Source organism: Callospermophilus lateralis, chromosome 9 (genome assembly GCF_048772815.1).
Source record: "Callospermophilus lateralis isolate mCalLat2 chromosome 9, mCalLat2.hap1, whole genome shotgun sequence".
NCBI lineage: Eukaryota > Metazoa > Chordata > Mammalia > Rodentia > Sciuridae > Callospermophilus > Callospermophilus lateralis.
Window position 1 is genome coordinate 18,283,629 of NC_135313.1, and position 12,104 is coordinate 18,295,732.

Genomic DNA, 12,104 nt, shown 5'->3' on the forward strand with positions numbered 1-12,104 from the left:
AGAAGCAGTAAGTTACAGCCAACATGCACCAGTGGTCTCAGTGTTTCCTACCAGTTTCCATGAGTTACAGGTTCTCTGAACCATCCACAAGGACACATGATGCAGTGGACCCAGAGAGCCCACACCTCCAGCTTCTGTGTACTGCCCCCTTATCCTCCGAGTCACCTTCACAGGCACAGAGCAGACTCAGCTCACACCACTGCCATGCTCCATTCTCTGTGCTACTTCCTGTAGGGTCAGAAGCAGGGCCTCCTCTTCCGGGAAGTCTTCCCTGACTATTATCCAAGTTGCATTTCCTTACAGTGCGTGTCCATCTCAGTAGAGTTGAGCTGGCATTCACCCAACTGTTTCACAAGCAAATGTTATTCATCTCCAGTTCAACTGTGGGCCCCTTGATGGCCAAAATATGTTGGCTGGATGTGATGAAAAGTCTGTTTTGGGGACAGACAGACCTGATTCCAGCTTAGGCTCAGTCCTTTGCTTGCCAATGACCTTGGGAAATTTTGCTTGATTTCTGAGTCTTTTCCTATGAACATGAAGATGAAAATCATGAAACGGGAGTTTCTTTTACACCCACGTGTGTTTTCTCCAATAGCGTCTGTAACAGAGACTGCCAGTTGCCTCCTAACGTCTGTTTCTTTTTTTCTTTAGTAATAAAATGGCTTGAGTTTCAGCTGAAAGGGCTGCCATTACAGTTTGGATCTGCATCTAGAATGTTTCACTAAGACCCATATATTGAAGGCTTGATCTCCAACGCAGCAATGTTCAGCAGCAGAGCTTTGGGAAGTGATTGAATCAGAAGGACTTTGACATCATCACTGGATTAATCCATTGGTGGATTCACAGCTGAACGGACTATTGGGAGGTGGTGGAGACTGTAGGAGATAGTCAAAGGGAGTGGTCCCTTGGAGTGTGCTTTTGGGGACTACATCTTGTTCCCAGGCCCTTCCCCCCACACCACTCTCTTTCTCTCTTTTTCTCTTTCCTAACTACCATGATGCTCTGCCTCACCACAGGCCCAGAAACAACAGAATCATCTGACAATGCTTTGAAACCATCAGCCAAAATGAATCTTTACTCCTTTAAGTTGTTTTTCTCAGGTATTTTGTCACAGGAATGAAAGACTGCCTGACACAGCTGACCATAATAAAGACTTTGATTCTCAACATCTCTTGAAGTGAAGTCGTGACTGCCTGACCAAATTCAGCCAATGCAATGTGAGTGTAAATAATGGTAGCAACTTCCAGGTTAGGCATTAAAAGAAAAAGTTCCCCCTTTCCTACTTGGAATACTCATGTAACACCAAGAGCTAGAGTGGCCATGTTGTGCCCAAGATGGAAGATGCTTGGAAGAACCACTCTATCAGCTTCTCAGTCTGCAAACTAATGCAGAATTTGGAAATGATACTGCTTAAAATCCTAACATAAGTGTCAGAGGATTAGAGATTGAACATCAGACAAGGATAAATATTGCCTGCTGGTGAGCTGTGGACCATTGTTGTATTTCTGCAAAGTACAGGGAATATCTGAAATCTGTGATGCCTTGGAAATAGATCATATGCTGGCGGTCTGTCCATTGTATGAAAAATCCCCATTAGCTGTGTCTTGGAAGTTTCCACCATCAGGAACCACAGAGAGACAGGCTCCAGGGATCCTGTGCTATTTGAGAACCACAAGAAAAGGTAAAGTCCCCTTCTTGCTCTGTTCTCCTCCACCCTCCCTGCAGACAGTGCAGGTGCTCCTAGGGAGGGAGGGAAATATGCTTAATAAATTCAGCAAGAAATCCAGTAGTCCATTACTGAATGTCCACTCCTGAGCCAAGGACTGGGATGGAAGAGGCTGGAAGGAGGAAGGGAGGGGGAGTGAGAAGGGAGCAGGAGCAGCTGGGTCAGCTTTCCTGATTTGGACGCTGACTCAGGCTCCTGGAATGCCAAGGAAGGGGGTGGGCAGCCACCAGAGCCAGGCTGGGATTCCGTTGGCACCAGGAGAGATAGGGACAGTACACACAGCGGTGGGGGCTGGGGCTCCGGAACACCCAGACATCTCCTAATCACAGGAAGACACCAACAGGTGTTTCCCTCTGTGGACAAGCCTGGACCCCAAGCCCTGAAGCCCACCTCAAGCCTTGGAGGTGACCTGCATAGCTCCCCACCTGCCTGACCCACCCACTCCACCTCCTCCACCTGAGAGAAGGAGAGGATCCCAGACTCAAATGGAGGGCATCATGGCATAGACCGGCTGCTCTGCCGGGATCACCCATGAGCTCCCTGCCTTATCCCCAGCCTGCACAGTGGCCTCCACTGGTTCTTTCTAAGCCAGCATCACCCCCACCAAAATTTGTACTGGGAAGAAAGTTAAGCTCAACAGCCTCCACTTTCAGCACTTTGGTGCCTGATAAAGCTGAGCGGGGCCCTGGGACTGCAAGAACCCACCTTCTCCTAGTGCTCATGCCCCCACAATATGCCAAGCCGCTTCCTCAGCAGCAGAGTCCATCTAGCTTGTTCTGGGAGACCTGGAGGCCACCAAAGACCAGGCACCAAGACTCACAGGTTCGCCCCTGGCCTCCCCAGCCCGCCCCCAGGCTCCTGGGCTGCAGCAGCTGCGGGTGGCCCCCTCCCTCCCGGCTGCCTGACACCCAATCAGAGAAACCGATCCCGGCAAGGCAGGGCGCCAGAGGCCGGGCCCAGAATAGTGCTGCCCAGCTGGGGAGTCGGCACTTGCTCACGGTTGGTTGGGGCCTGCTGCATGGAGCCCGAGCTGGAGCACGCACTGCGCAGGGTACTGGGGTCCCAGTGGGGCTGGCACCGGGGCAGCAGGGCCCAAGGATCGAGAGCACAGAGGGCACCGCGTGTGAATGTGTGTGTGTGTGTGTGTGTGTGTGTGTGTGTGTGTGTGTGCTGTTTGGTCTACACTTTCTCTGTTTGTGTGAGTATGTTGGTGCCTGTGTATATACATAGTGTGTGAGTGTGTATAAGTCCTGTGTGTGTCTAGGAGTGGTTGGATGTTTCTGTGTGTGTATGTGTGTGTGCCTATGTGCACAGTGAGAGGGAAGAAGGCCTGGGAACCCGAGGCGTTTTTCCCACCCCTTCAGACATTCTTCTCCCCATAGACCCTGTCCTGGAGCAGCCTAGGGAAGCCTGAGCATCAAGGTAGGTAGACTGCCCGCTTTCTGTGGGTCTGCATCCTTTCCCACTTCCTTTGTCCCCCACATTTCTGGTATGCCAATTCCCAGCCCCTAGCCTGAATTTTGTTGGGAGAGGTTCCTTCTTCCTCCTCTGCCCAGTTTGTTTCTCTCATCTCCTGAACCCCACTCCTGACTCTACCACCTCCTAGCTGTGTGATTTGTGGCAAATTGCTTAACCTCTCTGAATTTCTGGTCCCTTGCACATAAAATAGGGATGATGATAATGCCTCCCTTATATAGCTGGTATGAGCATAGAATAAGAAAGATGATGGAGAAAAAGACCCCTGGAAGTTTGCCAATAGTGTTATTAACAACATTTTAACTGATTTTGTTGTACTACCCACTTAACCAAACAGGCCCTGTTCTCCCTTCCAGAGATGAGCTTCCTAGAGCAAGGAGACAGTTCCTCATGGCCTTCACCAGCCATGACCACCAGTTCAGAAATAATCCGTGGGAAACGGGGGACCAAGGCATCAAGATGGACAAGGCAGGAGGCTGTGGAGGAAGGAGAACCACCGGATCTGGAAGAAGGTAAGGCCAAGGCCAGTTCTGGAAAGGTGGGAGCCAGGGCAGTGGGAAGCCCAGAGCCTGGGTGGCGGGACTGCCATGGATCCCTTCCTAACACAGAGTTGGGCCCAATCCTCATCTTGTGACCTCTGTCTCCCCACACGGGAGAGAACAACTGCAGGACAGAGCCAAGGGCCCAGTGTGGCCAGCTAGGACCCACAGACAGAGCAGCTACCTGGGTGACTCGGCTTCTCCACTGCACTCTGAAGTCTCAGCATCCAAGCTTCCCAAGGCTGCCACGCGGTCACCGAGACAGCTGATGAGAGTGTGCTTGAAGATGGAGCTACTATCTTACCCTCCTTCTCTTCCCATCAGGACCCCCTTCCAGGCCAGCTGCTGAGTCCACCGGGCTGGAGGCCACATTCCCAGAAGCCACACCCTTGGCCAAAGCTGCTCCCTTGGCCCGGGTGGGCACCCCGCCCACAGGGTGGGAACTCTTCCCCCAGCACTCTGCAGCCTCAGCTGCCAGCTCCAGCACAGATGATCTGGAGCTGGCCATCGAGTTCCCAGCCCCAGAAGCCTGGGGCTTCGAACTTGAAGGCCCTGGGGAAGAGAGGCCTGCCCCATGCCCATCGCCACAGGCTCCATTACTCAGCCTGGGCTGGGAGGACGAGCTGCAGAAGCCTGGAGCCCAGGTCTACATGCACTTCATGCAGGAGCACACCTGCTATGATGCCATGGCAACCAGCTCCAAGCTGGTCATCTTTGACACCACGCTGGAGGTGAGACCCAGCTTGCCACTCCAGAGCTCGGTCTCCATGCTCAACGCCATCTTGCCACCACCATTCATACCCTTCAGCATGCCCTGCCAAGTCCCCTTTAAGAGCTCCTTAGCACCACGGAGCCCAGTGGGGAGAGGGAGCATCCCATCATCCCATCTCTGCAATTTCACTATCTACAAAACTTTGCGTTGATCAATTTACCTCCATTATCTTGAAAATGGAGATCAGAATGCCTGCTTTGCCCCCTGTGTTTCAGAGTATCAGGACAACCCAGTACAAAGTGAAAACAAACTTTGAAGTATATCTAAGACATTGCAGAGTTGCTTAGGAAAGAAGAGCAGGAGACTCTTGGTAACAGAAAAAATTAGAAGATCTCTGGTACCTGCTCTTTCATTAGATTAAGCTACCAAATGTCTGTGGTTCTGTTTTTTTTTTTTTGTTTGTTTTTTTTTTTTTTTTTTTGGTACTGGGGATTGAACTCAGGGGGACTCAACCACTGAGCCACATCCCCAGCCCTATTTTGTATTTTATTTAGAGACAGGGTCTCACTGAGTTGCTTAGCACCTTAGCACTTTTGCTAAGGCTGGTTTTGAACTCATGATCCTTCTGCCTCAGCCTCCCGAGCCACTGGGATTACAGGCATGTACCACCATGCCTGGCTGTGGTTCTGTTCTTATTACTGGTACAATTGAGCAGATAGTATATGTAAAATGCTTAAATCATGGTTTGTATGTCACCTACAGTACACAATTTGGTTCTAGTAGTTCATGAACAAGTACTTTCATTTCAGTAGCTTTGTATTTATTTTAATGTGTATTAGAAAAATACAACCATCATATACAGAGGGTATTGTTTAATATGAATCAAATTATAGTTTATTCAGAGACAAAAACTATGTAAATATTATGTAAATAATTCTATCTCTAGTACTTATTTAGATTAGTAAAAAAATTATGCTTGTGTCTGTACATGCATGATTTCCAAGTGGAGACTCTGAATTAGGGCTTCTAACCTGCTGTAACTGCTAAGGGTCTTCCTGTACCTCCCGCCACAAGCAGCCTTGTCTATAATTGTAAATGTGCCAAGTGGGATCTGGTCTAGTGTGTGCCATGACATGGGAAAGACGGGCAGGCTCCTGTGGAGGAGAACCTGGGAGAAGATCCCAAGGAAGGACACTGGTGGGAACAGCAAAGAGGACAGCAGGTGGACAGGGGAGTGGCCACTGAGGGGCAGCAAGAGGGGAGTATGAGGGCCTCTTGGGACTCACCCTTCCACTGTTCTGTCCCATTCTTCAGATCAAGAAGGCCTTCTTTGCCCTGGTGGCCAATGGTGTGCGGGCAGCACCTCTGTGGGACAGCAAGAAGCAAAGTTTTGTGGGTGAGGAGAGGCTGGGGAGGGGGGCGTGAGGAATGGCAAGGGCGCTGGGAGAGTGGCACCTTTAACCTCCCTCACACCCAGGATAGAAAGCTTATGGTCCCCTGTGTCCCGCCTGCCCGTAGGGATGCTCACCATCACAGACTTCATCCTGGTGCTTCACAGATACTACAGGTCCCCCTTGGTAAGGAGCAGCCGGGAGCCCTGGGTGCCAGTAGTATTGGGGTGGAAGGGGGTCTTCAGGGAGCCTGGTGCCTGCCAAGTCCACATCTGAAACCAGAATCCTGTCGATGCCTCTAGGTCCAGATCTATGAGATTGAAGAACATAAAATCGAGACCTGGAGGGGTGAGTGGGGAGAGGGGCTGTGGGGTTGAGGGTGGGGCCCAGGGCCTGGGGCAGAGGGAGGGCCAGCTCAGAGGATTTCCTGCAGGGTGCAAGCCTTAGGGAGGAAATTGTGTACTGTAGGTGCCTGGGGGAAGAAAAGGGTCCAGCTGCAGGCGAGACAGTAGCCACTCCCTCAGCCTCACTCTGGCTTTTTCTACAGAGATCTACCTTCAAGGCTGCTTCAAGCCTCTGGTCTCCATCTCTCCCAATGACAGGTAAGCATCCCCATCAACTACCTGAGCCCCTGTCTTGCCCTGTCCCCTTCCCCTGACCCATCCTAGGAAGCAGACAGATGAGACAACTTTGGTGCCCCTTCCTATCTGCGGGGACTGGAGTAGAAGGTGTCTCGTCCCACGCTGCTCCCCCTTCTTTGGTCTCACCTCTGCAGCCTGTTCGAAGCTGTCTATGTCCTCATTAAGAACCGGATCCATCGCCTTCCAGTCCTGGACCCTGTCTCTGGCACGGTGCTCTACATCCTCACACACAAGCGGCTGCTCAAGTTCCTGCACATTTTTGTGAGCCCAGGGCCAGGGGGAGGCAGGGGGAGCCATAGGAAGGTGACCCAAGGGGTTAAGTCTTCAAGCCTGGACGTGGGAGACAGAGGAACCCAGAGCCCTCTTGGGCTGCTTGACCACTGATCATCACCCTGTCTCCACCCCACCAGGGTGCCCTGCTGCCCCGGCCCTCCTTCCTCTACCGCACTATCCAAGATTTGGGCATCGGCACATTCCGAGATTTGGCTGTGGTACTGGAAACAGCGCCCGTCCTTACGGCACTGGACATCTTCGTGGACCGGCGTGTGTCTGCCCTGCCTGTGATCAATGAATCTGGTACCTGCACTAGAGCAAGAGCAGGGTCGGGGGGACAGCATGAGGTGGGGTGTGGGGTGGCAGGAGTCCATGTGGCACCAACTTGGGTGCCCAGGGTGGAGTGAGGTAGAAGTCACCTGCTTTGAGCCTTGGACCAGTCACTTAACTTTTCTTTGCTTCAGTTTCCTATCTGTGAAATGGCAATCTTAACAATATCCATACATCTGACTTCACAGGATTTACAAGATTAGTTGCAATAAAATCAGCATAGTGAGGTGAAATAGTAGGACCAGTTTTTTTTTTTTTTTTTTTTTTTTTTTGGTCTCAGTTCATCTTAAAATGGACCATGAGATCTTGGGCCCCCAGCCAGAGTCAATTTCCTGTTTTAGAAAGGACCAGAGGGACAACAAGAATTCTTCTTTGGTTGGGTGTGGTGGTGCAGACCTGTAATCCCAGTGACTCAGGAGGCTGAGGCAGGAGGATCGTGAGTTCCCAGCTGACCTGGGCAATTTAGTGAGATCCTGTCTCAAAATAAAAAGGGCGGGGGATGCTGTTCAGTGGTATAGTACCCCTGGATTCATTCCCCAGCACCCCCCCCAAAATAAATTCACCATAATAAAGCTAGATATCCAGAAGTGTTTGGTTTGGTTTGGTTTCCCCTTCAGTACTGGGGTTTGAACCAGAGGTGCTCCACTACTGAGCTGCATCCCCAGCCATCCATTTTTATTATGTTTTGAGACAAGGTCTCTCTAAGTTACCAAGGCTGGCTTCCTCAGTTGCTGGGATTACAGGTGTATGCCATCGTGCCTGTCAAGAACTACTTTTAATTTATTTTTGACTTGGAAAAATTTCAAATAAATTTTTAAAAATTGTATAATTAGGGCCTGGGGCTATGGCTCAGCAGTAGAGTGCTCGCCTAGCGCATGCGAGGCCCTGGGTTCCATCCTCAGCACCACATACAAATAAATAGATAAAATAAAGGTATTGTATCCAACTACAACTAAAAAATAATTATTAAAAAAAGAAAAAATTGGGCTGGGGATGTGGCTCAAGCGGTAGAGCGCTTGCCTGGCATGCGAGCGGCCCGGGTTCGACCTTCAGCACCACATACAAACAAAGATGTTGTGTCCGCTGATAAATTAAAAAATAAATAGTAAAAAAAATTCTCTCTCTCTCTCAAAAAAAAGAGAAAGGTTTAAAAAAAGTGAAAAATTGAATAATGAACCCCATATATATATATATATATATATATATATATATTGCCTGGATTAACTATTGTTAATGTATTGCCATAATCAGTTCATCTTTTTTTCTAAAGCATTTTAAATTACAGACAATATTATGTCTCTGAGTATAATTTTCTACCCTAACAGAACCGGGAATGATTTACTAATGTTATATCTAATGTTCAATACTTATTCTCATTTTGCAATTTCTCCCAAGATTTTTTTTTTCTTTTACAATTGATTTGTTCAAACCAGTATCCAACTAAAGGTCCAGATTTTGCATTTCTGTCTTTTGTCCCTTAAGTCTCTTTACATCTAGAACTGTTCCCTTTCCCCTGACTGTTTGACGCAGGTGAGTTGAAGAGCCTGAATGGGTTATCCAGAGAATATTCCTCTCCAGATTTGCCCATTTGCTTCCTAGAGGTGGATTTCACCTTATTCTCTGCTTTAGTTTCCTGGAAACCTGATGAGTTGGCCCTACACGTTGGGGACTAGAATACTCACTTCATAGGTGATGCACTGTTCTCCTATTGCATCTCTTCAGGAGGCAGGAGATGAGGTGGTCTCACTCTCTGTGATGCCAGGCTGACTCATGGCTCAGAGGGAGCAGCCTGATGCCTCATTATAAAGCTGCAACCTGGGAGGATATGGAGGAGTCCACTCCAAGACCTGGCCCAGGCCCTCTGCACAGCACCTGGTCCTGATGCAGCCCTCTTCCCTGTCTTTCTCCTGTCTCCCCTTGTAGGTCAGGTCGTGGGCCTCTACTCCCGCTTTGATGTGATTGTAAGTGTCTGTGGGGCTTGGGGTGCCATAGGGAGGCTGTGGTATGAGGATGGATGGGGGAGTATCTGTGGACACACTTCACGAGTGTGTAAGAGGTGCTATCAAGTGAGGTGGGAGTCTGAGCAAAGCAGTGACTTGGAACTCTCTTTCTCTCCCTGTCCCAGCATTTGGCTGCCCAGAAAACCTACAACCACCTAGACATGAGTGTGGGAGAAGCCCTGCGACAGAGGACACTATGTCTGGAGGGGGTCCTTTCCTGCCAGCCCCACGAGAGCCTGGGAGAAGTCATTGACAGGATTGCTCGAGAACAGGTACCCTGTGCCTCTCCAGGAATGCCCCCATAGAGATGGCCCAGTTCTTCCATGTTGGCTCCAGCCATCTCTGGACAGTGGACACCTGGCCTTTCCTCCTATTTCGAGACCAATTCTTGGCATTCACCTTGGTATGCACCTGGTCCTGTCTATGAGGTTCTCTTGCCAAGGGCCAGTCAACTGAGTGCTCAGAGACATTGCCAGCTGGTTCCCAGGAGACACCCTCTTGTGCCCCCAGCTATGTCAAACTGTTTCCCCTGCTTGTTTGGGATGGGGTGGCGTGGGGCCTGGTTAGTCACTGATCAATGTGACCCACAGGTACACCGGCTGGTGCTAGTAGACGAGACCCAGCATCTCCTGGGCGTGGTTTCCCTCTCCGACATCCTTCAGGCGCTGGTGCTGAGCCCTGCTGGCATTGATGCCCTCGGTGCCTGAGAATACGAGTCCTCACTCCTATTCCCCTCACCTTCCATACCCTGAAGACAAGGAAAGGAGCAGGGGACCCAGATTTCATCTTTCCCCATCTGTTTGCCAAGTCAGCTCTGTTCCAGGTAGGCTTTGCCCCCGGCCCTTGGATCAGCCCCTATAACTTTTTAGTTTCCTAGATCTCAGACTGGGGCACCATGAAGATAGCAGTGGCCCCTCTCATAGCTGAGCAGAACCCCTGGAGGGAAGCAAGCTAATAAACCTTTGTCAAATGGAATTTCTATCCTCAGTAAGAACTAAGTTCCCTTAAAGTAGGGTGCTTACACCTAGTGCTCACCTTGGTAAATTTGTTGTGATCGCAGACTCTTTCCCCGTAATGTTTGCTAGAGGTTTGCAGAGGGATGGGGGACAGTTTTCACCTGTTGACAGTGGATGGCACAACTCTCCTATTGGGAAGGCAACTCCCCTCCCTATTTGGTCACTATCTTCCCTTCTCTCTTCCTCACAGGCTTCTCCAGCCTCCCTGATTGTCCTTGCCTTGTCTATACTCCCAAAAGTTCTTGGGCATGCCCAGTGCACTGTGGGATGATGAAATTAAGGAGAACAACTGAATCAAGGCTGGAGGTCCCTGAAGCACAGGCACTGGGACTACCCCAGGGCCATCTGTGCCCCATATGCACTCATATCCCTTTCCCCTACCTGGATTGGGGCTGGTTGGGATGCGGTAGGGAGCTGGTAGCCTGCAGGCTTATTCAAGGGCTCTGGATTCCTGGGCTTCTGGACTGTGTTTGGCTCGCTCCTGGGAGACCCAACTGTTCTTTCCCCATGGGGACCACTTTAGTGGTTCCCTATAACTTTGCTGCTGCCCTTCCACCCTCCTGGCGTGGTCATTTCAGGGCTGCTAGGATCACAATGGAACAGCAGTTACTTGTAGAACTGTCTGATGGTGTGGGGTCTTCTCTCCATGGTAGTCCAGAAAACGCCTTATCTCTCACCAGTGACAGATGGCCTTGTATTTGGATCCCTGAAAATGAGCAATCAAAAAGACAAATGCAAAAAGAACAAGCCATGAACTTGTATTTTTATAGATTCCACTCAAAATGCTAGTTGTTTAACCGAACTTACGGCTTTCTGAAGATCCTTCTGCTTTCTGAATGTAAGACTTGGAGGAAAAGTCTATAATTGACAAAAGCAGCAAGTGGCATTTCTTTTGTGCATAGAATGTTATTCCACTGACTTTTAAAAAAATCTTTTTTTTATAACAAAAATCATAAAATATTTATTAATGTATTACATGGTAGGTAAAACCCAGTCTATAAAACTCAAGCTTGCAAGAAATAGCTGTTTTTCTAACACTGAATGCAATTTCTGTTATGAACCCCATACCAGGTGGTGGAAATTGATCTAGTCAATTTGGAGTCTCTTCCCATCTTTTCCTGGGACTAAGTTTGGAAAACTTTAAGTAGCATAAGCCTTTGTTCCCCAGTGCAGCATCCACCATGCCAGTATCTGCTGAAACATCCCTGTTGGCAGTTGGTCGATCATTGGTGTGCACGGTCACAGACATTGCCATGTGCTCCCTTACTCCCAAGGCCTGTTGGGGCCTGACTGTGCTTGGGGCAAGCAAGACATTTTAGCTCCTATCCCTGCATCCCTCTGGGCTTTGGAAGCTCTATGAGGCTGTTCCAGGCCCATGTGCTGAGCTGTGCAGCTAGTATCCTGTTCTACCCTACATCTTACCATTTTTTCCAGACTCTACTGGGAACACGGGGCACCAGGCTCTTCTACCCTTAGACTCTCCTCACCTATATGAGGTATTTATCATACATACCCCTTCCCCTTCAGACTTTTCCCCTTTTCTTAGGGACCCCATAAATGTCCACTGCCTCCTCCAGCCCATCCCAGCCTATGGAACCTTTACCAATGGGGAGAGAGGAGGCCTTGGTTCTCTAACCCATCACACATATATTCTGCCAAATCCACAGTTTGTGTCCTGAATTCTTGCTACCCACTGTGAGGATCAGCCTTTTGAAACTCCAAAGCCAAGACTAGGCTTCTCCTCTGTCACCCTCCTCTGTGGCCATGGGCACTGAAGCTCCAGTTGTCTCATGCAGGAAGTGTAGGTTAATATTTCTGAAATATGATCTTGCCCCATTACCTCCCAGAGCTGCAGAGTGGAGACATTTGTGCTTGATCAGTCAGGCAGTAAATGAAGATATTTTCTCACTAGCCGTTTTGCCAGATCCCAGAGTCACTGCTGGCTCTGCTCTGTCCCTTAGGAAGGTGTGAGGTATTGGCTCAAGTGGGAGGATGAGATA

At 49.6% G+C, this 12,104-nt stretch overlaps 1 protein-coding gene across 1 annotated transcript; it reads left to right on the forward strand.

Annotated features, from left to right (window-relative positions):
• Positions 1–2,697: 2,697 nt before the first annotated feature.
• Prkag3 (protein kinase AMP-activated non-catalytic subunit gamma 3) lies at positions 2,698–11,126 on the forward strand. Its single transcript, XM_076866925.2, has 14 exons — positions 2,698–2,777; positions 3,109–3,148; positions 3,559–3,714; positions 4,066–4,472; positions 5,768–5,849; positions 5,972–6,030; positions 6,147–6,192; positions 6,392–6,446; positions 6,620–6,746; positions 6,896–7,061; positions 9,012–9,049; positions 9,214–9,360; positions 9,679–9,911; positions 10,295–11,126. Exons 1-13 carry the CDS (start codon positions 2,745–2,747, stop codon positions 9,793–9,795), a joined length of 1,473 nt encoding a protein of 490 aa, XP_076723040.2. The 5' UTR covers positions 2,698–2,744; the 3' UTR covers positions 9,796–9,911; positions 10,295–11,126.
• The last annotated feature ends 978 nt before the right edge of the window (positions 11,127–12,104 follow it).